This window comes from Ostrea edulis, chromosome 10 (genome assembly GCF_947568905.1).
Source record: "Ostrea edulis chromosome 10, xbOstEdul1.1, whole genome shotgun sequence".
Lineage (NCBI taxonomy): Eukaryota > Metazoa > Mollusca > Bivalvia > Ostreida > Ostreidae > Ostrea > Ostrea edulis.
The window spans coordinates 1459480-1481013 of NC_079173.1; the positions used below are offsets into that span (position 1 = coordinate 1459480).

The 21534-nt window shown below is 36.2% G+C and overlaps 1 protein-coding gene across 1 annotated transcript in view; it reads left to right on the forward strand.

Moving 5' to 3' along the window:
* The first annotated feature begins 16224 nt into the window (after nt 1-16224).
* LOC125666500 (sodium/potassium/calcium exchanger 5-like) overlaps nt 16225-21534 on the forward strand; it is a 32087-nt gene continuing 26777 nt past the window's right edge. The window contains exon 1 of the mRNA XM_048899660.2: nt 16225-16431. Coding sequence (XP_048755617.2) covers nt 16236-16431 — 196 coding nt within the window. The 5' untranslated portion in view covers nt 16225-16235. The remainder of the gene's footprint in view (nt 16432-21534) is intronic.

Sequence of the window (21534 nt, forward strand, 5' to 3'; positions counted from 1 at the left end):
CTTTCGAGGGGCCTCGCTTTTGTATTGGTTAACCAGTCACAAGGTCTGTTTACGTCAAGTTCAATACAACTCCACGTGCTTTTACGATATCGCTTCATTTTTAAAGGTTTTTACTTTTAACAATAAGTTGAAAATTGTGGGAGGGCATGAAAAGGTTTTCTTAAGAATTAGCATCAATTTCTCTCATCGAGCGGTCCAATGTAGGTGTGTAGTCGGTGCCCTTTAAAAATTAAATTACGCCAGTTCGATGGATAAAAGCCTCAAAAGGCAAGCGGAACAACTCTCAAGTACGATACACAGAAAGGACATGGATATATGAAACCCGTATACATAATATTTATAATTTGCACGGAATTCAAAAGTGAGAGCGGTAGCTTTAAATTAGGCTACATGTCATTAATTAAGTTATATGTACTTAATTAGGGTACATGTCATTAATTAAGTTATATGTACTTAATTAGGATATATGTCATTAATTAAGTTATATGTACTTAATTAGGGTACATGTCATTAACTAAGTTATATGTACTTAATTAGGCTACATGTCATTAATTAAGCTATATGTACTTAATTAGGCTACATGTCATTAATTAGGCTATATGCACTTAATTAGGGTACATGTCATTAATTAAATTATATGTACTTAATTAGGCTACATGTCATTAATTAAGTTATATGTACTTAATTAGGCTACATGTCATTAATTAAGTTATATGTACTTAAAGCCAAGAGAAAAAACCAAACTGAACTATAATGATTCCATGTTTGGATGAAGATTCCTTCAGACTTCAGAATTACTGATTAAAATAAATATCTCGCCTTCAGACTTCAGAATTACTGATTAAAATAAATATCTCGCCTTCAGACTTCAGAATTACTGATTAAAATAAATATCTCGCCTTCAGACTTCAGAATTACTGATTAAAATAAATATCTCGCCTTCAGACTTCAGAATTACTGATTAAAATAAATATCTCGCCTTCAGACTTCAGAATTACTGATTAAGATAAATATCTCGCCTTCAGACTTCAGAATTACTGATTAAAATAAATATCTCGCCTTCAGACTTCAGAATTACTGATTAAAATAAATATCTCGCCTTCAGACTTCAGAATTACTGATTAAAATAAATATCTCGCCTTCAGACTTCAGAATTACTGATCAGAATAAATAGCTCGCCTTATCTCGCGTGTTTTTCTTTTTCTCAGCGACTCTCCACATGGAGGGGGTAATTCGCCTTCAATAGAGATTTTATTTCTTAAATATACAATTAACAAAACTTGTCAGATTCAATAATAAACGAAACATAAGAATGTGTTATATTTTCAAATAGTATACCTATAACGAGGGGTTGGCCGGGATCCAGACCTCCCCCTCCCCCCCCCCCCCCCCCCCCCCCCCAACCCGGAATTCGCAAAAATATATATCATATACTGGTCATTTAAGGGCGTGCACGCCCTAAAGTAATAAAAAAAAAATACAAATTCCATCTGCCTAGAATTGCACAAATAAACATTGTCCCACCCCCGACATGCCCACATCATTGATACTTGAATTTGATAAAGCTTTTGGAAGTTCAGATTAGCTAATGTGCGTTTTGAACGTATACACGTGTGTAGATGTACGGGTATGGATAATCTAAGCGTTTTCTTTTGCATGTCCGTAGCCATGTTACATTTCTGAAAATAAATAAGTACCAACACACATAAAATAATATATAAATATTGCATGTATTTGAGGGTAACATTGAAAATTTTCACCCCGAGAAAACCATTGTCAACCGAGGCGTAGCCGAGGTTGACAATGATTTCTCGAGGGGTGAAAATTTCAATGTTACCCTCAAATACATGCAATATTTGTTTTATTATACTGAATGTTATGTAAACTGGAAAGCAGAAAAACTTACGTCTGTTCACATTTGATCGATCACTGTCGTGCGATATTTCGTTACTCGCGTTTATTACAAACGCTCAAACGACGTCGTCTAGCAATCTACGGCGAATCGTACGCGCATAAATTTGACGCATGTGATAATTTTTATAATATCACCCGTTGTCAAGTACTGTTACCCGTTGCTAGATACTATCACCCTGGGTCGCGTGTTTTCTGTTCTCAGAGGGTAACAATATGTTTTTTTAAAATGCTTCTCGACCAATCAAGTTCGAGTATTTTACATGAAAGTATAATAAATAAGTATTAACACACATAAAATAAATAAGTATTAACACACATAAAATAAATAAATACAACACACATAAAATAAATAAATACAACACACAGACATGTAAAATAAATAAATACAAACACACAGACATGTAAAATAAATAAATACAAACACACATAATTTTCCAAAATATAACTTTCTTTGTCGGACTCTTTATCAAATTCGGAGAACACGGAAGCTTATGGGCGCTCTACACCCTGGATTTCCATTAGGACTTTGCCCTAGACTCACGGGACCTGAAGGCGGTCCTCAGACTCATCGTATCTTAAAATAGCTACCCGCAACCCTGATATTCTGCATCCGTCCCCGCTAAAGTGATATACCTGCCCCCCGATAATGCTCAGTTATGGGGGGGGGGGGTTCTAATAAAACGTTTGACTCCCCTCCCCTTCTGAAAAAAAGTCCTTGATCCGCGCATGACTATGATGACATTATAAGCTTTGCAATTCTGGGTTGTGTGTGTGGGGTTTTCTTTTTTGGTGGGTGGGGGTGGGGAAAGGGGGCACACATATGTTGGTATGGGGGGAAGGACACGCATATGGTGGTATGGGAAAGTGACACACATAAGATGATATGGGACATATGGTATGATGGCCACTTCACATTGTTTGCGCTATTTAATATCTCATCAACTGTACATGTATATTTGTTACGACAATAAATGATTTTACGCATACAATCAATCAAAATGCACTTAGTTCTTAAGGATTTAGCTGTGTCCTTTCGATAGCCGTGAGACTGTCAGCTTCCGTCTTCTTTTCTTATTAATGCGTAGGAATCTGATGAAACTGATTTTCATGACAGGGTTGAAACTAAACGTCCCTTCACGATACGATACCGACTCGTATTGCAATACTTATGTCACGACTCAATACTTCCAATACGATAAGATTTACAGAAAAAAACAATAATGACATTAAAAAAAAACTAATTACCAAGATACAAAATCTCGTTTCTAAACTGACAAACTGTAAGATGCCTGTTGGCTCTGTGGTTTAAGTAGCTCATTACACTAAGTTTTTATTTAATGGTTCGTTAAAACACCTCTTACGAAGTATGATTTCACCATCGAAAGAGTTATACAAGCTCTCAAGTATTTTATATGATTTTTTTTTATTTATCCCGGAATGATAAAAAAAAAGGTGTTTTGTTTGCAAATAAGATACCCTAGAGTCCAAATTTTGCTGTGATTAGATGCATAATATGAATAGATGTATCTAAGAAAGCATGCCTAAACGACTCAGGTAATACTCTCATTTAAAAAAAGAATTATGAAAATTGAAAACGTTATTTGTTAATGTTTTTTTAATCTACGGATAAAATATTTAACAAAAATGTCAGTTAGATAAAAAATATATCAGAGAAATATATTTCAAAAAGAAATTGAAATGAAGTGGTCAAAATTCAGAAATATTACGAATTTTATAATTTGAACCAAGCCCGATCGGAATTACAAAAAAAATAGTGATAGAGAACAATATCATCAGAAAACTACATTCCCTTTATAAAGGAAACTAATTTCTTGATTAAAAATGCATACAATTAGCAACAATATAATTATTTTAGTGATTTCTATCAATTTTGATCGGGATCGGTATTTTTTCCCCTCCAGTTTGAATATAGTGATTATATCTAGAATTAGGTCATTTCGTTTCAATTTTTTTTTTATGATGTATGTCTTTTTATGATATATTTCTTTTTATGATATATGTCTTCGATATATCTTTTTTCTAACTGACACGTTTTTCTATTTCAAGATTTTATCCATAGATTTAAATCTCTCTCTCTCTCTCTCTCTCTCTCTCCCTCTCTCTCTCTCTCTCTCTTTCTCTCTCTCTCCTCTCCTCTTCTCTCTCTCTCTCTCTCTCTTTCTCTTTCTCTCACCTTATACAACAGTGTGACTCTGATGTCAGGAGACTTTTATAAAGGAAAGATGAGGCAGAGAATGAACACGAAAGAACCATCTCTAGCGCTGGAGAATGTTCACCTGCTGTGATGTTCAGAGCGCTGTTCACACCTGCTGTGATGTTCAGAGCGCTGTTCACACCTGCTGTGATGTTCAGAGCGCTGTTCACACCTGCTGTGATGTTCAGAGCGCTGTTCACACCTGCTGTGATGTTCAGAACGCTGTTCACACCTGCTGTGATGTTCAGAGCGCTGTTCACACCTGCTGTGATGTTCAGAGCGCTGTTCATATCCTTTCGACGGTCGGGGATTTTAAAGAATGCTCCTATGAAGTGGAAATCATTAAAAAAAAAAATATGAACCACTTATCAATACATGCTCTGAATATGAACCACTGTGTCAATACATGCTCTGAATATGAACCACTGTGTCAATACATGCTCGACATCAAGAAAAAGTGAGTTTAATATTCTACAGAAAGTGTGAGGGGTCAGTGCTAATGAAACCGGCACAGGGGTCAATCCGACAAAAAGTGTGCGCTAAAGACTTTTTAAAAAATAATTTTCTTTTAATCATTCAATAACACAAGATTGTATGGAAGGCATATATTATCACCGTTTTATTTCCAACCCCATTCTCCCAGGTCTTTATGGGGAATTCAAACATACAAGTTCTAAAATAATATTTTAATCATATAGTGAAATTCTCCTTCAGACGAATTCAATGCAAACATAAATTAAAAAGTATCTTTAAATCAAATAAACAGGTAAAAGTATATTGTGCACCATATTTTTTTCTTTGAATCCAAAGTATTTTGCGACTCCCTCTTTCTTAATCATTAACAAAGTTCGACTCCCCCCTCCGTTACCTTTGCATTGAAATAAGAAATCGTCTCCATGCATTCTTTTAACAAGTATTTTCCAAATTCTGATTGCCAAACAATACAGATTGTCAAATAATAATACATTTAGATCACCTACTATCTAGTCATACTGCTTAGATATTCATTAATGCGTATTTTCTGTCATCAATGTAGCAAAAGTTATGAATTCTGTAAATAAATACGAAGTGTTTGAACATACCAGATGGTTAAGTCTTGCAAACTTCCGATGTACATGTAGCTTATATATCGTGTTGTTCCGTGCAATATAGCAATTGTGCAAATACTAGTTATAAATGCAACAAAAAGCCGTGACCTACCTTTCGGCGAATTTTGAAGCGAAGAAAATCGACTCCCTCTGGCGTTAAAAGCGACTCCATCGTTTTTTGTTTGTTTTTTTTTTGTTGTTGTTGTTGTTTTTTTATGACTCCCCCAAAGTAGCGGTTTGACACGGTGAAAATGAGCACCGGGATCGGTCGTAATGAACACAGCATAGCGGTCAATCCGACAAAAATGTGCGAAAAAGACTTTTCATTTTTTTATCACATAATTTTCATTTAATGATTCAAAATTGTATGGAAGGCATATGTTGTCACCGTTTTATTTTCAACCCCATTCTGCCACGTCTTTATGGGGAATTCAACGACCCCATTCTGCCACGTCTTTATGGGGAATTCTACAACCCCATTCTACCACGTCTTTATGGGGAATTCTACAACCCCATTCTGCAACGTCTTTATGGGGGAATTCAAAACATACAAGTTCTAAAATCACATTTAGATTACACAGTGAAAATTGCCTTCGGTCGAATTCAAAACTTCGCGAAAATGTTTCTGTGTTATGACTTTCACAATCTGTTACCAAATAAATGAATAATCAAATCCGCATCAAATGAAAAGGTGAAGATAACGAACAGTGATCAATTTCATAACTCCTATAATCAAAACAAAATAGATAGTTGGGTAGACACGGACCGCTGGACACACCAGAGGTGGGATCAGGAGTCTAAGAAGAGTAAGCATCCCCTGTCGACCGGTTACACCCGCTCTATATCTTGCTCAGTTTGATATGAAATTTTGTTTTTTCTATAAACCCGGTAAATGTGCTGTGATATCTCTAGACTTTCTCAAATCGAATGTATAGGTGACATTGCTTCCTAAATCTGAAATAACCTCCCCCTAGATCAGATAGTTTATACATGTAGATAGATACTTAAACATAGCTGGTTAAATATACATAGCAAGGACGGTGCTAATCTTTTAAGAGAAGGAATTGTACCTCATGAATAAATATCATGATCATGAATCAAGTATTACATTCAGTACTGGAAATATTAGAATTAGGTTTTAAAATCGACAGTTTTAATCGCATAAGGGGTTACCATTATCTATAACATTGAAACAATGTTGACAGGTAACTTCCTATTTTCATCTCCATTTACAATGGTAAAGGATAAATTGAAGATAATAATCGGTGACCAATCTCATAAATCAAAAGAAAAAGGTTAGGGGTACAAAATTCAAAGTAAGGCAAACATGGCCCCACAGACACTGGAGACAGACACTGGAGACAGACTCTGGAGACAGACACTGGAGACAGACAGACACTGGAGACAGACACTGGAGACAGACAGACACTGGAGACAGACACTGGAGACAGACACTGGAGACAAACACTGGAGACAGACAGACACTGAAGACAGACAGACACTGAAGACAGACAGACATTGGAGACAGACACTGGAGACAGACAGACACTGGAGACAGACACTGGAGACAGACACTGGAGACAGACAGACACTGGAGACAGACACTGAAGACAGACAGACACTGGAGACAGACACTGGAGACATACACTGGAGACAGACAGACACTGAAGACAGACAGACACTGAAGACAGACAGACACTGGAGACAGACACTGGAGACAAACACTGGAGACAGACACTGAAGACAGACAGACACTGGAGACAGACACTAGAGACAGACACTGGAGACAGACAGACACTGGAGACAGACACTGGAGAGAGACACTGGAGACAGACACTGGAGACCGACACTGGAGACAGACACTGGAGACAAACACTGGAGACAGACACTGGAGACAGGGGTTTGGTGCTGAGGAGAAGGAATCCTCCCCTGTCTAACAAATCTTTCGTAACCTTCTGAACATATGAAATGTAAGACGGATGCTGATGAAATCCTTCTGAACATATGAAATGTAAGATGGATGCTGATGAAATCCTTCTGAACATATGAAATGTAAGACGGATGCTGATGAAATCCTTCTGAACATATGAAATGTAAGACGGATGCTGATGAAATCCTTCTGAACATATGAAATGTAAGACGGATGCTGATGAAATCCTTTTCGATTTTCTGACCTTGCCTGATGTGACCTTGCCTGCTGTGTTTGTTTTGTACGTTGGGTGAGTAAATGGTATAAATGTTATAACGATTCCACTGTCCAGCGCTGACCGATATAAAGATGACCAGTTTCGCAGATTGCGAGGTAGATTTGCTGATTTCGAATATGTCGGAGGTTCGTGAAAATTTGGTCATTGATTAATCTACTTTAGCAATTTTGGGTTTTTGTTTTGAATTTTTATTGGATTTACTAAGTGTGACACAAAATTCACCCAAATGTCCTCCAATTTATCGTGGGATTTACCAGCATAGGGATACTGTTTTGTTCTGATCGTCGTACATGTATATCTATACCTAAATAATAGAGAGAGTATGTTAAAAACGAATGTGTCGACGAGATCGACCTGTGTCACATCCTGTTCAATCAGACATCGCCCTGCGTCACATCCTGTTCAATCAGACATCGCCCTGTGTCACATCCTGTTCAATCAGACATCGCCCTGCGTCACATCCTGTTCAATCAGACCTGTAAGCCTGTAAGGTAACACGAAATTTGCCTGAAAGATGATGAAGTAATTTACCATGATTTATTATTTTTAATATCACACTATTACAATTTCTACATGCATTGATTACCAGCAGCCGGGAGGCGGTCGCTTATAGGAGATGATGAACATTTTAATGACTGTGTTTCTGCGAGACTGAACATTGTTTTTCTATACATAGATTTATACATTATTAAAACATATTTATTATATGAACCGTTCCTAGCAAAAAGGACCCTTATCTTTTTAAAAAAAAAAAAATGTTTTTCAAAAACGTCATCATGAAAAACTGTGCCGTCATTTTTACATACTTGTAAAGAAAAAGGTCATGGTTACCAATCACGAGTTGGTTGCCATCTTTGATTGACTGTAATATTTTAACGACAATCAACATTGCTCCAATATTTTGAGGAATATTATCTATAGTTCGTACTTTAGAACTAATATACTTAAGGGCCCTTTTCGCTAAGAACGGCTCATATCATATCATATCATATCTACATTATTCAGTGTTGATGTTGTTGTTTTTTTTGTTTTTTTTTATTTTTATTTTTGTTTTTTTGTTTGTTTTTTTTAGATTTTTATATCAATGGAAACATCGGGGTTTTTTGGGGAGGGGGGGGGGGGTATGATGCTATGCGCTATTGAAGGAATCATCTGAAACAAAGACCAAGCTAAACTCGTTAACTGCCGTTTTATATCCTCATATCATTTGTTATAAATTCAAATTGTGTAATGTGCCTTTAAAAAACTTTTCAGCATGTTTTATTCAATTTAGTAAACAAAGAATATATCACCAAGCCACGACTGAAACATACGCTCCTCACCCCCCCTTTCACCCGTGGCTCTCTGCGTGACAATTTCTTCGTTCTCATAAATATACATGACATGATTCGACCAATCGCTAAGCTTCCGAGCAAAAGTTAGTCGGAGAATTAAACTATTTATAGAAACCGGGTATATCACTCTTGTAGGTATATCACTCTTGACCAATCAGAACGCTTGTTCTTCCACTACATCGGTAAACTAATCAAAGCAGAATCAGTATGCATAGAACGTGTTTAACATTGACAGTTATGAACAATTCGACGTTTCGGGGAATAATGATGTTTTTGTTTCACTATGAAAAGGCGGTGGGAAGTTTCTATGCTACCGGGTGTTTCCAGGAAGTCACTATGCTAACGGGTGTTTCCAGAAAGTCTCTTTGCTACCGGGCGTTTCCAGGAAGTCTCTTTGCTACCGGGTGTTTCCAGGAAGTCACTATGCTACCGGGCGTTTCCAGGAAGTCTCTATGCTACCGGGCGTTTCCAGGAAAGTCTCTATGCTACCGGTCGTTTCCAGGAAGTCTCTATGCTACCGGGCGTTTCCAGGAAGTCTCTATGCTACCGGGCGTTTCCAGGAAGTCTCTATGCTTCCGGGCCTTTCCAGGAAGTATCTATGCTACCGGGCGTTTCCAGGAAGTCTCTATGCTACCGGGCGTTTCCAGGAAGTATCTATGCTACTAGGCGTTTCCAGGAAGTCTCTATGCTACCGGGCGTTTCCAGGAAGTCTTTATGCTACCGGGCGTTTCCAGGAAGTCTCTATGCTACCGGGCGTTTCCGGGAAGTCTCTATGCTACCGGGCGTTTCCAGAAAGTATCTATGCTACCGGGCCTTTCCAGGAAGTCTCTATGCTACCGGGCGTTTCCAGGAAGTCTCTATGCTATCGGGCCTTTCCAGGAAGTCTCTATGCTACCGGGCGTTTCCAATGAAATATTCGGGACTAATAACGACAAGTGTTGTGTATTGGTAACAGTTCCCTCCCTTTGGAACAAGTGGACATATACAAGAAATTAACTGTGAAACTGTTCAGATGTCGTCGATCAGTAGGATTTTTGTTTACAATAATTTCTGTGCAAAAAACACACGTTTTAATTGCCGCAGCCATTTTTTGCTGTTTTACAAGTTAAGCGTGGCTGCGCTAGACCGGATCTTCCATTTAAGGCTAACAATGAATTCTATTGGTAACGGGTTACGTCATTCTCGTCATGCATATTTACGCACCAGGGTAAATATTCGAGTGTTATTTCTTACTCCCATGTCTAATACTCCAACCAATCACAGTCATTGTTTTCAAACAGACACATGCGCTGTATGATTACAAGACCGACATATTGCTACACCACACTAACCCTCGTAGAAGACAGGGCTAGTGTTGAGTAGAGTTCAAATCTCACAATACCTCACAAAAGCTGAAACTCTCCGTTTGATTCTCTCTCGGGCATATCGAGCTCAAACTCGATTACGAAACCAAGCTGTCCTAAGTGTCTTGTTACTTTATGGAATACATGCACGTGAAAATCTCTGACAGGGCTTTGTCAAATGCCTTTTCAAGAAAATTCATCAGTGGATGAAAATATTCACTGTCGGAAATGAACTCCTCCAATTTACCTATCAATGTTAATGAACGTGTAATTGTTTACATATTTCTTAAAGAAAGTTTTCTCAAGAATTATTCTTTCATTACCTCGGACGTGGTTCATATCAATTGTTAAGCCGTTCTTTACACACTGATTTTGACTAAGGATTACTCCGTTTACCTGATCAAAATGTAGTGCTCACGGCGAGAGCGACCAGTCAAGAGGGGATGCTTACTCCTCTTAGGTATATCCAGGGGTCCGTGTTTGTACTATTCTTGATTTCGTATTCTTTATAGGATTCGTGACATTTATCACTGTTCGTTGTCTTTACTTGTTCATAATCATCATTACTAACTTGTTCCATTAAATTCACAGTGGAAATATCTAGAATTTGGCTACCACATCCAATTTAAGCAGTGATGAAATTGAATTCAGCCTCCGCACACATCCCACAGACCTTCATTTGTAACTGCTGATGGACACCAGTCTTCACCACGTCATTCAGACAATACATTCTTACATACATATAGGTTAACGTTTTAGTGACATACATACATACATACATACATATAAGTTAACGTTTCAGTAACATTCATACATACATATATAAGTTAACGTTTTAGTAACATTCATACATACATATAAGTTAACGTTTTAGTGACATATAAGTTAACGTTTTAGTGACACATAAGTTAACCTTTTAGTAACATTCATACAAACATATAAGTTAACGTTTTAGTGACATATAAGTTAACGTTTTAGTGACATATAAGTTAACGTTTTAGTGACATCTAAGTTAACGTTTTAGTGACACATAAGTTAACCTTTTAGTAACATTCATACAAACATATAAATTAACGTTTTAGTGACATTCATACATACTTATAAGTTAACTTTTTAGTGACATTTATACATACATATAAGTTAACGTTTTAGTAACATTAATACATACATATAAGTTAACGTTTTAGTGACATTCATACATGCTTATAAGTTAACGTTTTAGTAGCATTCATACATACATATAAGTTAACGTTTCAGTGATATATAAGTTAACGTTTTAGTAACATTCATACATACATATAAGTTAACGTTTTAGTGACATATAAGTTAACGTTTTAGTGACATATAAGTTAACATTTTAGTGACATTCATACATACATATAAGTTAACATTTTAGTGAATATAAGTTAACGTTTTAGTGACATATAAGTTAACGTTTTAGAGACATATAAGTTAACGTTTTAGTGACATATAAGTTAACGTTTTAGTGACATACATACATACATATACGTTAACGTTTTAGTGACATTCATACATACATATAAGTTAACGTTTCAGTGATATATAAGTTAACGTTTTAGTAACATTCATACATACATATAAGTTAACATTTTAGTGAATATAAGTTAACGTTTTAGTGACATATAAGTTAACGTTTTAGTGACATACATACATACATATACGTTAACGTTTTAGTGACATACATACATACATATAAGTTAACGTTTTAGTAACATTCATACATATATATATAAGTTAACGTTTTAGTGACATATAAGTTAACGTTTTAGAGACATATAAGTTAACGTTTCAGTGACATATAAGTTAACGTTTTAGTGGCATTCATACATACATATAAGTTAACGTTTTAGTAACATTCATACATACATATAAGTTAACGTTTCAGTGACATACATACATACATATAAGTTAACGTTTTAGTAACATTCATACATACATATAAGTTAACGTTTTAGTGACATTCATACATACATATATAAGTTAACGTTTTAGTGACATTCATACATATATATAAGTTAACGTTTTAGTGACATTCATACATACATATATAAGTTAACGTTTCAGTGACATTCATACATACATATAAGTTAACGTTTTAGTGACATACATACATACATATAAGTCAACGTTTTAGTGATATATAAGTTAACGTTTTAGTAACATTCATACATACATATAAGTTAACGTTTCAGTGATATATAAGTTAACGTTTTAGTAACATTCATACATACATATAAGTTAACGTTTTAGTGCCATATAAGTTAACGTTTTAGTGACATATAAGTTAACATTTTAGTGACATTCATACATACATATAAGTTAACATTTTAGTGAATATAAGTTAACGTTTTAGTGACATATAAGTTAACGTTTTAGAGACATATAAGTTAACGTTTTAGTGACAGATAAGTTAACGTTTTAGTGACATTCATACATACATATATAGGTTAACGTTTTAGTGACATTTATACATATATATAAGTTAACATTTTAGTGACATTCATACATACATATATAAGTTAACGTTTTAGTGACATTCATACATACATATATAAGTTAACGTTTTAGTGACATTCATACATACATATAAGTTAACGTTTTAGTAACATTCATACATACGTATAAGTTAACGTTTTAGTAACATTCATACATACATATAAGTTAACGTTTCAGTGATATATAAGTTAACGTTTTAGTAACATCCATACATACATATAAGTTAACGTTTTAGTGACATAAGTTAACGTTTTAGTGACATATAAGTTAACATTTTAGTGACATTCATACATCCATATAAGTTAACGTTTTAGTGACATATAAGTTAACGTTTTAGTGATATATAAGTTAACATTTTAGTGACATATAAGTTAACATTTTAGTGACATACATACCTACATACATATAAGTTAACGTTTTAGTAACATTCATACATACATATATAAGTTAACGTTTTAGTGACATTCATACATATATATATAAGTTAACGTTTTAGTAACATTCATACATACATATAAGTTAATGTTTTAGTGATATATAAGTTAACGTTTTAGTGACATATAAGTTAACGTTTTAGTGACATATAAGTTAACGTTTAAGTGACATACATACATACATATACGTTAACGTTTTAGTGACATTCATACATACATATAAGTTAACGTTTTAGCAACATTCATACATACATATATAAGTTAATGTTTTAGTGACATTCATACATACATATATAAGTTAACGTTTTAGTGACATACATACATACATATAAGTCAACGTTTTAGTGACATATAAGTTAATGTTTTAGTGACATTCATACATACATATAAGTTAACGTTTTAGTAACATTCATACATACATATAAGTTAACATTTTAGTGAACATAAGTTAACGTTTTAGTGACATATAAGTTAACGTTTTAGAGACATATAAGTTAACGTTTTAGAGACATATAAGTTAACGTTTTAGTGACATATAAACTAACGTTTTAGTGACATATAAGTTAACGTTTTAGTAACATTCATACATACATATAAGTTAACGTTTTAGTGACATATAAGTTAACGTTTTAGTAACATTCATACATACATATAAGTTAACATTTTAGTAACATATAAGTTAACGTTTTAGTGACATATAAGTTAACGTTTTAGTGACATATAAGTTAATAACGTTTTAGTAACATTCATACATACATATAAGTTAACGTTTTAGTGACATATAAGTTAATGTTTTAGTGACATATGAGTTAACGTTTTAGTGACATATAAGTTAACGTTTTAGTAACATTCATACATACATATAAGTTAACGTTTTAGTGACATATAATTTAACGTTTTAGTGACATATGAGTTAACGTTTTAGTGACATATAAGTTAACGTTTTAGTAACATTCATACATACATATAATTTTACGTTTTAGTGACATATAAGTTAACGTTTTAGTGACATATAAGTTAACGTTTTAGTGACATATAAGCTAACGTTTTAGTGACATATAAGTTAACGTTTTAGTGACATAAAAGTTAACGTTTTAGTGACATTCATACATACATATATGTTAACGTTTTAGTGATATATAAGTTAACGTTTTAGTGACATTCATACATACATATAAGTTAACGTTTTAGTGACATATAAGTTAACGTTTTAGTGACATATAAGTTAACGTTTTAGTGACATATAAGCTAACGTTTTAGTGACATATAAGTTAACGTTTTAGTAACATTCATACATACATATAAGTTAACGTTTTAGTAACATCCATACATACATATAAATTAACGTTTTAGTGACATATAAGTTAACGTTTTAGTGACATTCATACATATAAGTTAACGTTTTAGAGACATATAAGTTAACGTTTTAGTGACATATAAGTTAATGTTTTAGTGACATTCATACATACATATAAGCTAACGTTTTAGTGGCATTCAAACATACATATAAATTAACGTTTTAGTGAGATATAAGTTAACGTTTTAGTGACATATAAGTTAACGTTTTAGTAACATTCATACATACATATAAGTTAACGTTTTAGTGATATATAAGTTAACGTTTTAGTGACATTCATACATACATATATAGGTTAACGTTTTAGTGGCATTCATACATACATATAAGTTAACGTTTTAGTAACATTCATACATACATTCTGAAAATTAGTACACGATTTTGTGGATTAAATAATCACAGGAAAATGCAGATGGCGATTTTTAAGAATGAGTCATGAAAAATTTTGAAATGAGACTCGTACACAACTGATCAAAAACAATTACAGTCCTCGAAAGAGTAATTATTTGCTGTTTGGGGCGGTTTGTAAATTACTTTGATAATTACCCATTCTCAGTAGAAAGATATACTCTGAAGTATATCAAAGATTGATGTCAGATACTTATATCTAGAACCGGTTAGAGGACATCTGAATGTAAGATTGATGTCAGATGATTATATCTATATTGATGTCAGATAATTATATCTATATTCTATCTAAATTGATGTCAGATAATTCTATCTATATTAGGTGTCAGATAATTATATCTATATTGATGTCAGATAACTATATCTATATTGATGTCAGATAATTATATCTATAGTGATGTCAGATAATTATATCTATATTGATGTCAGATACTTATATCTAGAGTCCATTAGAGGACATCTGAATGTAAGATTGATATCAGATACTTATATCTATATTGATGACACAAATGTAATGTCTTTAAATCTATGTGATTTTATCTCATTAAAAATGACAACAAAATGTTAAAAATGACTACATAGGAGATATTTCAAGCCCTATAAAATCCAGGAGTTTCTGGGGCTTCGCCCCCTGGGTCCCCACCAGGGCTTAGTCCTGGACCCACTGGGGACATTAAGGCCCCCAGACCCCTGCCTCATGAAGTTGGGCCCCTAACTTTAAGTCCTGGATCCGCGGACTCAGTGATCGTGGCTAGCGACGATGTATGTAGCCTTGTTTTATGGTGTATTTAAGGAGATGTATGTAGCCTTGTTTTATTGTGTATTTAAGGAGATGTATGTAGCCTTGTTTTATGGTGTATTTAAGAAGATGTATGTAGCCTTGTTTTATGGTGTATTTAAGGCGATGAACTTTATAACAGAGTAGGTTAAAACACAGATTACGTTTACATGCATGTACTGCGAACCTTCAGTTTAGGATTTCGTAGACCTGCAAAACCGCCCCACATAAAAGTTTAAATTCTTGCTTTACGACAATTACCAAACATTTTGTTTTGTCTATGTCGATGCCTTTCGTTGGTTCCAGGTATTGACCGGAAGAGGTCATCAATGCAGGAGGGCCCGGGTATCCAGGCTGGGCGACCACGTTGAAATCTCGCCGATCCCGAGGATTGACCTCATACATGAAAGAGTATATCCGGTCTTCATTTCTCGCTGACCACTGTTCAGTTTCTGACCATTAACCAAACTTACGTAAGGTTGACTGATCAGAATCAGGTTAAGAAGTGTCTGAAGGTTGATATGACATACATACCCACGACCACTCTTATCTAATCTTACATCCAGTTCATTACCCCAGTCACACGTGCATATAAAACATCATCCTCAAAAATTGTTTGAAATGTTTTGTACCTCTTAGAATGCAGACACAATATTTCAATCGCAGACGACGATACATACGATACACGTTTCTGGGCGTCCTGTACACAGCTTCTATTCTACTCGGCATCAGTTACGGGGCATTCCTTTGGTTTCAGACAGGCAGTGTTGGGGGCTTGGATGGGGTTACTAGAATCAAGAGGGGATCTAACTCATCGACTGAGATTCAAAACAACAGTGAGTATAAGGTTAGTTATTTAGGAGGTGTGGCTTCTTAAATACGATTACCACTCCAGGAAATCTTCAGGAGGTGTGGCTTCTTAAGGACGATTACCACTCCAGGAAATCTTCAGGAGGTATGGGTTTTTAAGGATGAATGTCACTCCAGAGAAATCTGATATAAAAAGAAACTGGAGGATATATACAATTATTTGTTGAAATTGAAAAGTTTCAAATTCATCTCATTTTGTTAAAAATAGTTTTAGTAGAAAGTGATCTAATAAATAAAAAATCAAACTCTTGCTATAGTCTCGCGGTTTATACGCGTAAATGCCCCAAACCAATTTATATCGTATAAAATAAAAAAAAAGTTAAATTCATTCCTTAAATAAATAAATGTTTTGTACGAAAACAATGGAAACCTAATAAAACTACGTTAAATAAACCGCGTACAGAAATGTATAGGGAAGAATTATTGTCTGGTAAGACAATAATTATCTAATCACTAAAATTACACATTCATATGTCTGTTTTGAGGTTAAAAGTGTTTGAAATAATTAAATACTGGTGTTATTACTGAAATATATAATATAGAACAATTTTCATTGATGACAAAATGACAGCTAATGCCCCTAAACATAGCGCAGACAGCTATAATGCCCCTTTTTAACATAGCGCAAAAATTCAATGTATACCTGATTTTGTTTTCATCAGAGACCTTTGTACTGTGACGTGTTTGTAATTTAACCTTGATGTTACACTGTAAATAAGCAAAGAATTGATATAACACAAAAATATCTTAAAAGTTTGTTTCTATTAAACTGAGATCAATTAAACATTTGTTTCTATCAAATTGATATCATTTAATAACTTTCAAATTGATGACTTAACAACGATGCAGATTGGATGAAAAATTCGTGTGATTTCTTTTTTTTAAAAAATGGTCCGTGAGTTCATCTGCACTAAGCACACGAGATTACTTTTCTCTGGAATGTGTCTTCCCCGTTCTATTTATACTCTCCTCTTGTCCTCGTCCTTCATTTTAACCATTGCACCTGTGAGGATGCGGGTTAGAATAGGTCCTCAGTACCCCCTTGCTTGTCGTAAGAGGCGACTAAATGGGACGGTCCTTCGGATGAGACCGCAAAAACCGATGCCCCGTGTCACAGCAGGTGTGGCACGATAAAGACCCCCCCCCCCCCCTGCTTAAAGGCTGTAAGCGCAGAGCATAGGTATACATTTTGCAGCCCCTCACCGACAATGGTGACGTCACCATGTGAGTGAAAAATTCTCCAGGAGGACGTTAATCAATATACAACAACCATTGTTCCTTTAATTTGGCGCCATTTAATTCTGCTCAGCAACTCTACCTGACCTGAACGCACAGTCCTCTTGAATTTAGTGTAGTTGTTTTCATGTACATGTATTCCTACGCGCCATTTCAAACACGAAAATGAAAGCTTTTTAATGAGAGAAACTATTTGTTTTACTAATTTAAAACATAATCAAATCCTATCATTCTTTTGTTTGATGACGGTATCATAGGAAAATCGGACGGAAAACTTTTTTTTATCTTTTGACGAAGTGGGGGGGGGGGGGGTTTCCAAACCTCGGAACACGCACACCGCTCTGGATCCGCCACTGTAATCAGAAGATAACACTGGATTGTATAACCTCAGTTATCCTTTTAACCTACACCTGGTAATCAGTGTCTGACACGCTGTCATGTCGTCCCCCGGAATACTTCAGTCCGCAGGCATCAGAAGTGGGTTATCGTACACCACTCTGACACGCTGTCATGTCGTCCCCCGGAATACTTCAGTCCGCAGACATCAGAAGTGGGTTATCGCCGGTCAGCGACTGGTGCTGCTTGTCAACACATTGGCGTCTTCTTGCACTTCAGGGAGATAATAGTAGTATTTCATATCGTATAGCATGGTCACGTTTTCACTCCATAAGCAGTAATTAAAGTGCATCTAGATAGTTATTAAAAAAATTAAAAATCAATCATTAAATCTTCGAATCGCAGTGGCGGATCCAGAGAGGGTTACGTGGTGGCAAACCCTCTCTCTTGTAGTTGCATATTTTAAACAAAAATGGTTCTATTTCACCATTTTGGGATCTTCAAACCATTCTATTATGGGTGGGAAAGGTAAAAACTGCGGTCGCGCCCTCATTGACAATTTTCTGGATCCGCTTAGAACAACACACACACACACACAAACAAACAAAATCCCATTCATTCATATTTTGTAATTCAAAATTGTTTATCTTTATAAATATATTATCCCGTGGGGATCCGGGTTAGAATAGGTCCTCAGTACCCCTTGCTTGTCGTAAGAGGCAACTAAATGGGGCGATCCATTGGATGAAATCGCAAAAACCGAAGTCCCGTGTCACAGCAGGTGTGGCATCCTCCCTGCTCAAAGGCCGTAAGCGCCGAGCATACGCCTAGATTTTGCATCCATTAACCGGCAATGGTGATGTCTCCATATGCGTGAAAGATTTTCGAGTGGTACATTTATATAGATATATTAGTTTTATTTCAAGTTGAATAGGTCGTTGATTTTATCGAGAAATAAAACAACACACTGTTAATTTCTAAACGATCGTATCACATAGGACGCTCATACAGACAGGATGCATGTACAGCTTCAATGACACGCAAACCACAGACTGTCCCGTTGTAGATCACGTGGTCGAGACGACATATCAATTGTTTTGTTATTTACCCAGACACAAGTCCCCACAGTGTAAACAGTAGCGATAAACAAATCAGTCCACCACATCTATCTTTAAATTGAGGCACGCTGCTGACACATAAGTTGATGTTCAGGGGGATGTAACAATTTCCATCGATTGGAGTCAGCATTTCTATGGTTATTATGATCTTATTTGCAATTCCAATTTGTCATTATGTCTAGTGCTGTATGACGTGTTTCAATAGTTAGGCCGGTCTTCACACACTGATTTGTCATTATGTCTAGTGCTGTATGACGTGTTTCAATAGTTAGGCCGGTCTTCACACACTGATTTGTCATTATGTCTAGTGCTGTATGACGTGTTTCAATAGTTAGGCCGGTCTTCACACACTGATTTGTCATTATGTCTAGTGCTGTATGACGTGTTTCAATAGTTAGGCCGGTCTTCACACACTGATTTGTCATTATGTCTAGTGCTGTATGACGTGTTTCAATAGTTAGGCCGGTCTTCACACACTGATTTTGACAACTGTAAACTCAGTTGACCTGATCAAGATAAAGGACTCACGGCGGGTGTGGCCAGCCAAGAGGATGCTTACTCCTCCACCTACCTAACGTGTTTCATATCAATCCAATTTCACACATTCACGAATCAGGAACCGGTCGACGCAAAATTCTAGTGATCCGGCGTCTTTGGGATTTTCTGACGTTGTAATACCGGAGTCAATACGGTCTCGTTACGATGCAGATACAGAAAACGCCGGTTTCCCTACGGAAAAGCACGGTAGCTGCTCGTACGTCCCCGGAAAAACTCCCAGTCGGTTCCGGGGTGATCACGGAGCGTACGGAAAATCAGGCTTTCTGCTGGTCCATTCACAGAGATACGCGGATGTCCATGGACTATTACGGTCTTTCTCTTATGTTTTTATCGTGACTGTCCGTGTAGTTACCGGGAACAATCCGTGTACAAACCGTAGACATCCGGGCTGCGTTGAAGATCGTAGCGGCAAGCCTAGGGGCTGGGTATATATGACGACTGATTTGTGTCATTTTACACTTTATCGTCATTTTGTTATTTCGAGGCGAAAAGAGAACAAAACGATATTTAGCTACTTTTCGTCCCAAAATAACGAAAAGACGACAAAATAATAATATCAGGTATTTTTCGCCCCAAAATAACAAACACAAAACACAGTAAAATGACACAAATCAGCCACCATACCTAGCCCCTAGGCTAGCCTCTACGATCTTCAACACAGCCCGGCGTTCTTCAGTAGAAAAGTTTCGTACACAGATGACCCCGGACTTTACACGGTTACTTAGGTGGCTACACGGACTTCTTGGTTGATACACGGACCTCTCGGTTGATATACGGACTTCTCAGTAGATACACGGACCTCTCGGTTGATATACGGACTTCTCAGCAGATACACGGACCTCTCGGTTGATACACGGACTTCTCGGTAGATACATTGACCTCTCGGTTGATATACGGACCTCTTGGTTGATACATTGACCTCTCGGTTGATATACGGACCTCTTGGTTGATACAAGGACCTCTCAGTTGGTATACGGACTTCTCAGTAGATACATGGACCTCTCGGTTGATATACGGACCTCTAGGTTGATACACGGACTTCTCGGTAGATACATTGACCTCTCGGTTGATATACGGACTTCTCAGTAGATACATGGACCTCTCGGTTGATATACGGACTTCTCAGTAGATACATGGACCTCTCGGTTGATACACGGACCTCTCAGTTGATACATGGACCTCTCGGTTGATATACGGAATTCTCAGTAGATACATGGACCTCTCGGTTGATATACGGACTTCTCAGTAGATACATGGACCTCTCGGTTGATACACGGACTTCTTGGTTGATACACGGACATCTCGGTTGATATACAGACTTCTCAGTAGATACATGGACCTCTCGGTTGATACACGGACCTCTCAGTTGATACATGGACCTCTCGGTTGATATACGGAATTCTCAGTAGATACATGGACCTCTCGGTTGATATACGGACTTCTCAGTAGATACATGGACCTCTCGGTTGATATACGGACCTCTCAGTAGATACATGGACCTCTCGGTTGATATACGGACTTCTCAGTAGATACATGGACCTCTCGGTTGATACACGAACTTCTCGGTTGCTACATGGACCTCTCGGTTGATACATGGACCTCTCGGTTGATATACGGACTTCTCAGTAGATACATGGACCTCTCGGTTGATATACGGACTTCTCAGTAGATACATGGACCTTTCGGTTGATATACGGACTTCTCAGTAGATACATGGACCTCTTGGTTGCTACATGGACCTCTCAGTTGGTACATATACTTCTCGGTTGATATACGAAATTCTCAGTAGATACATGGACCTCTCGGTTGATATACGGACTT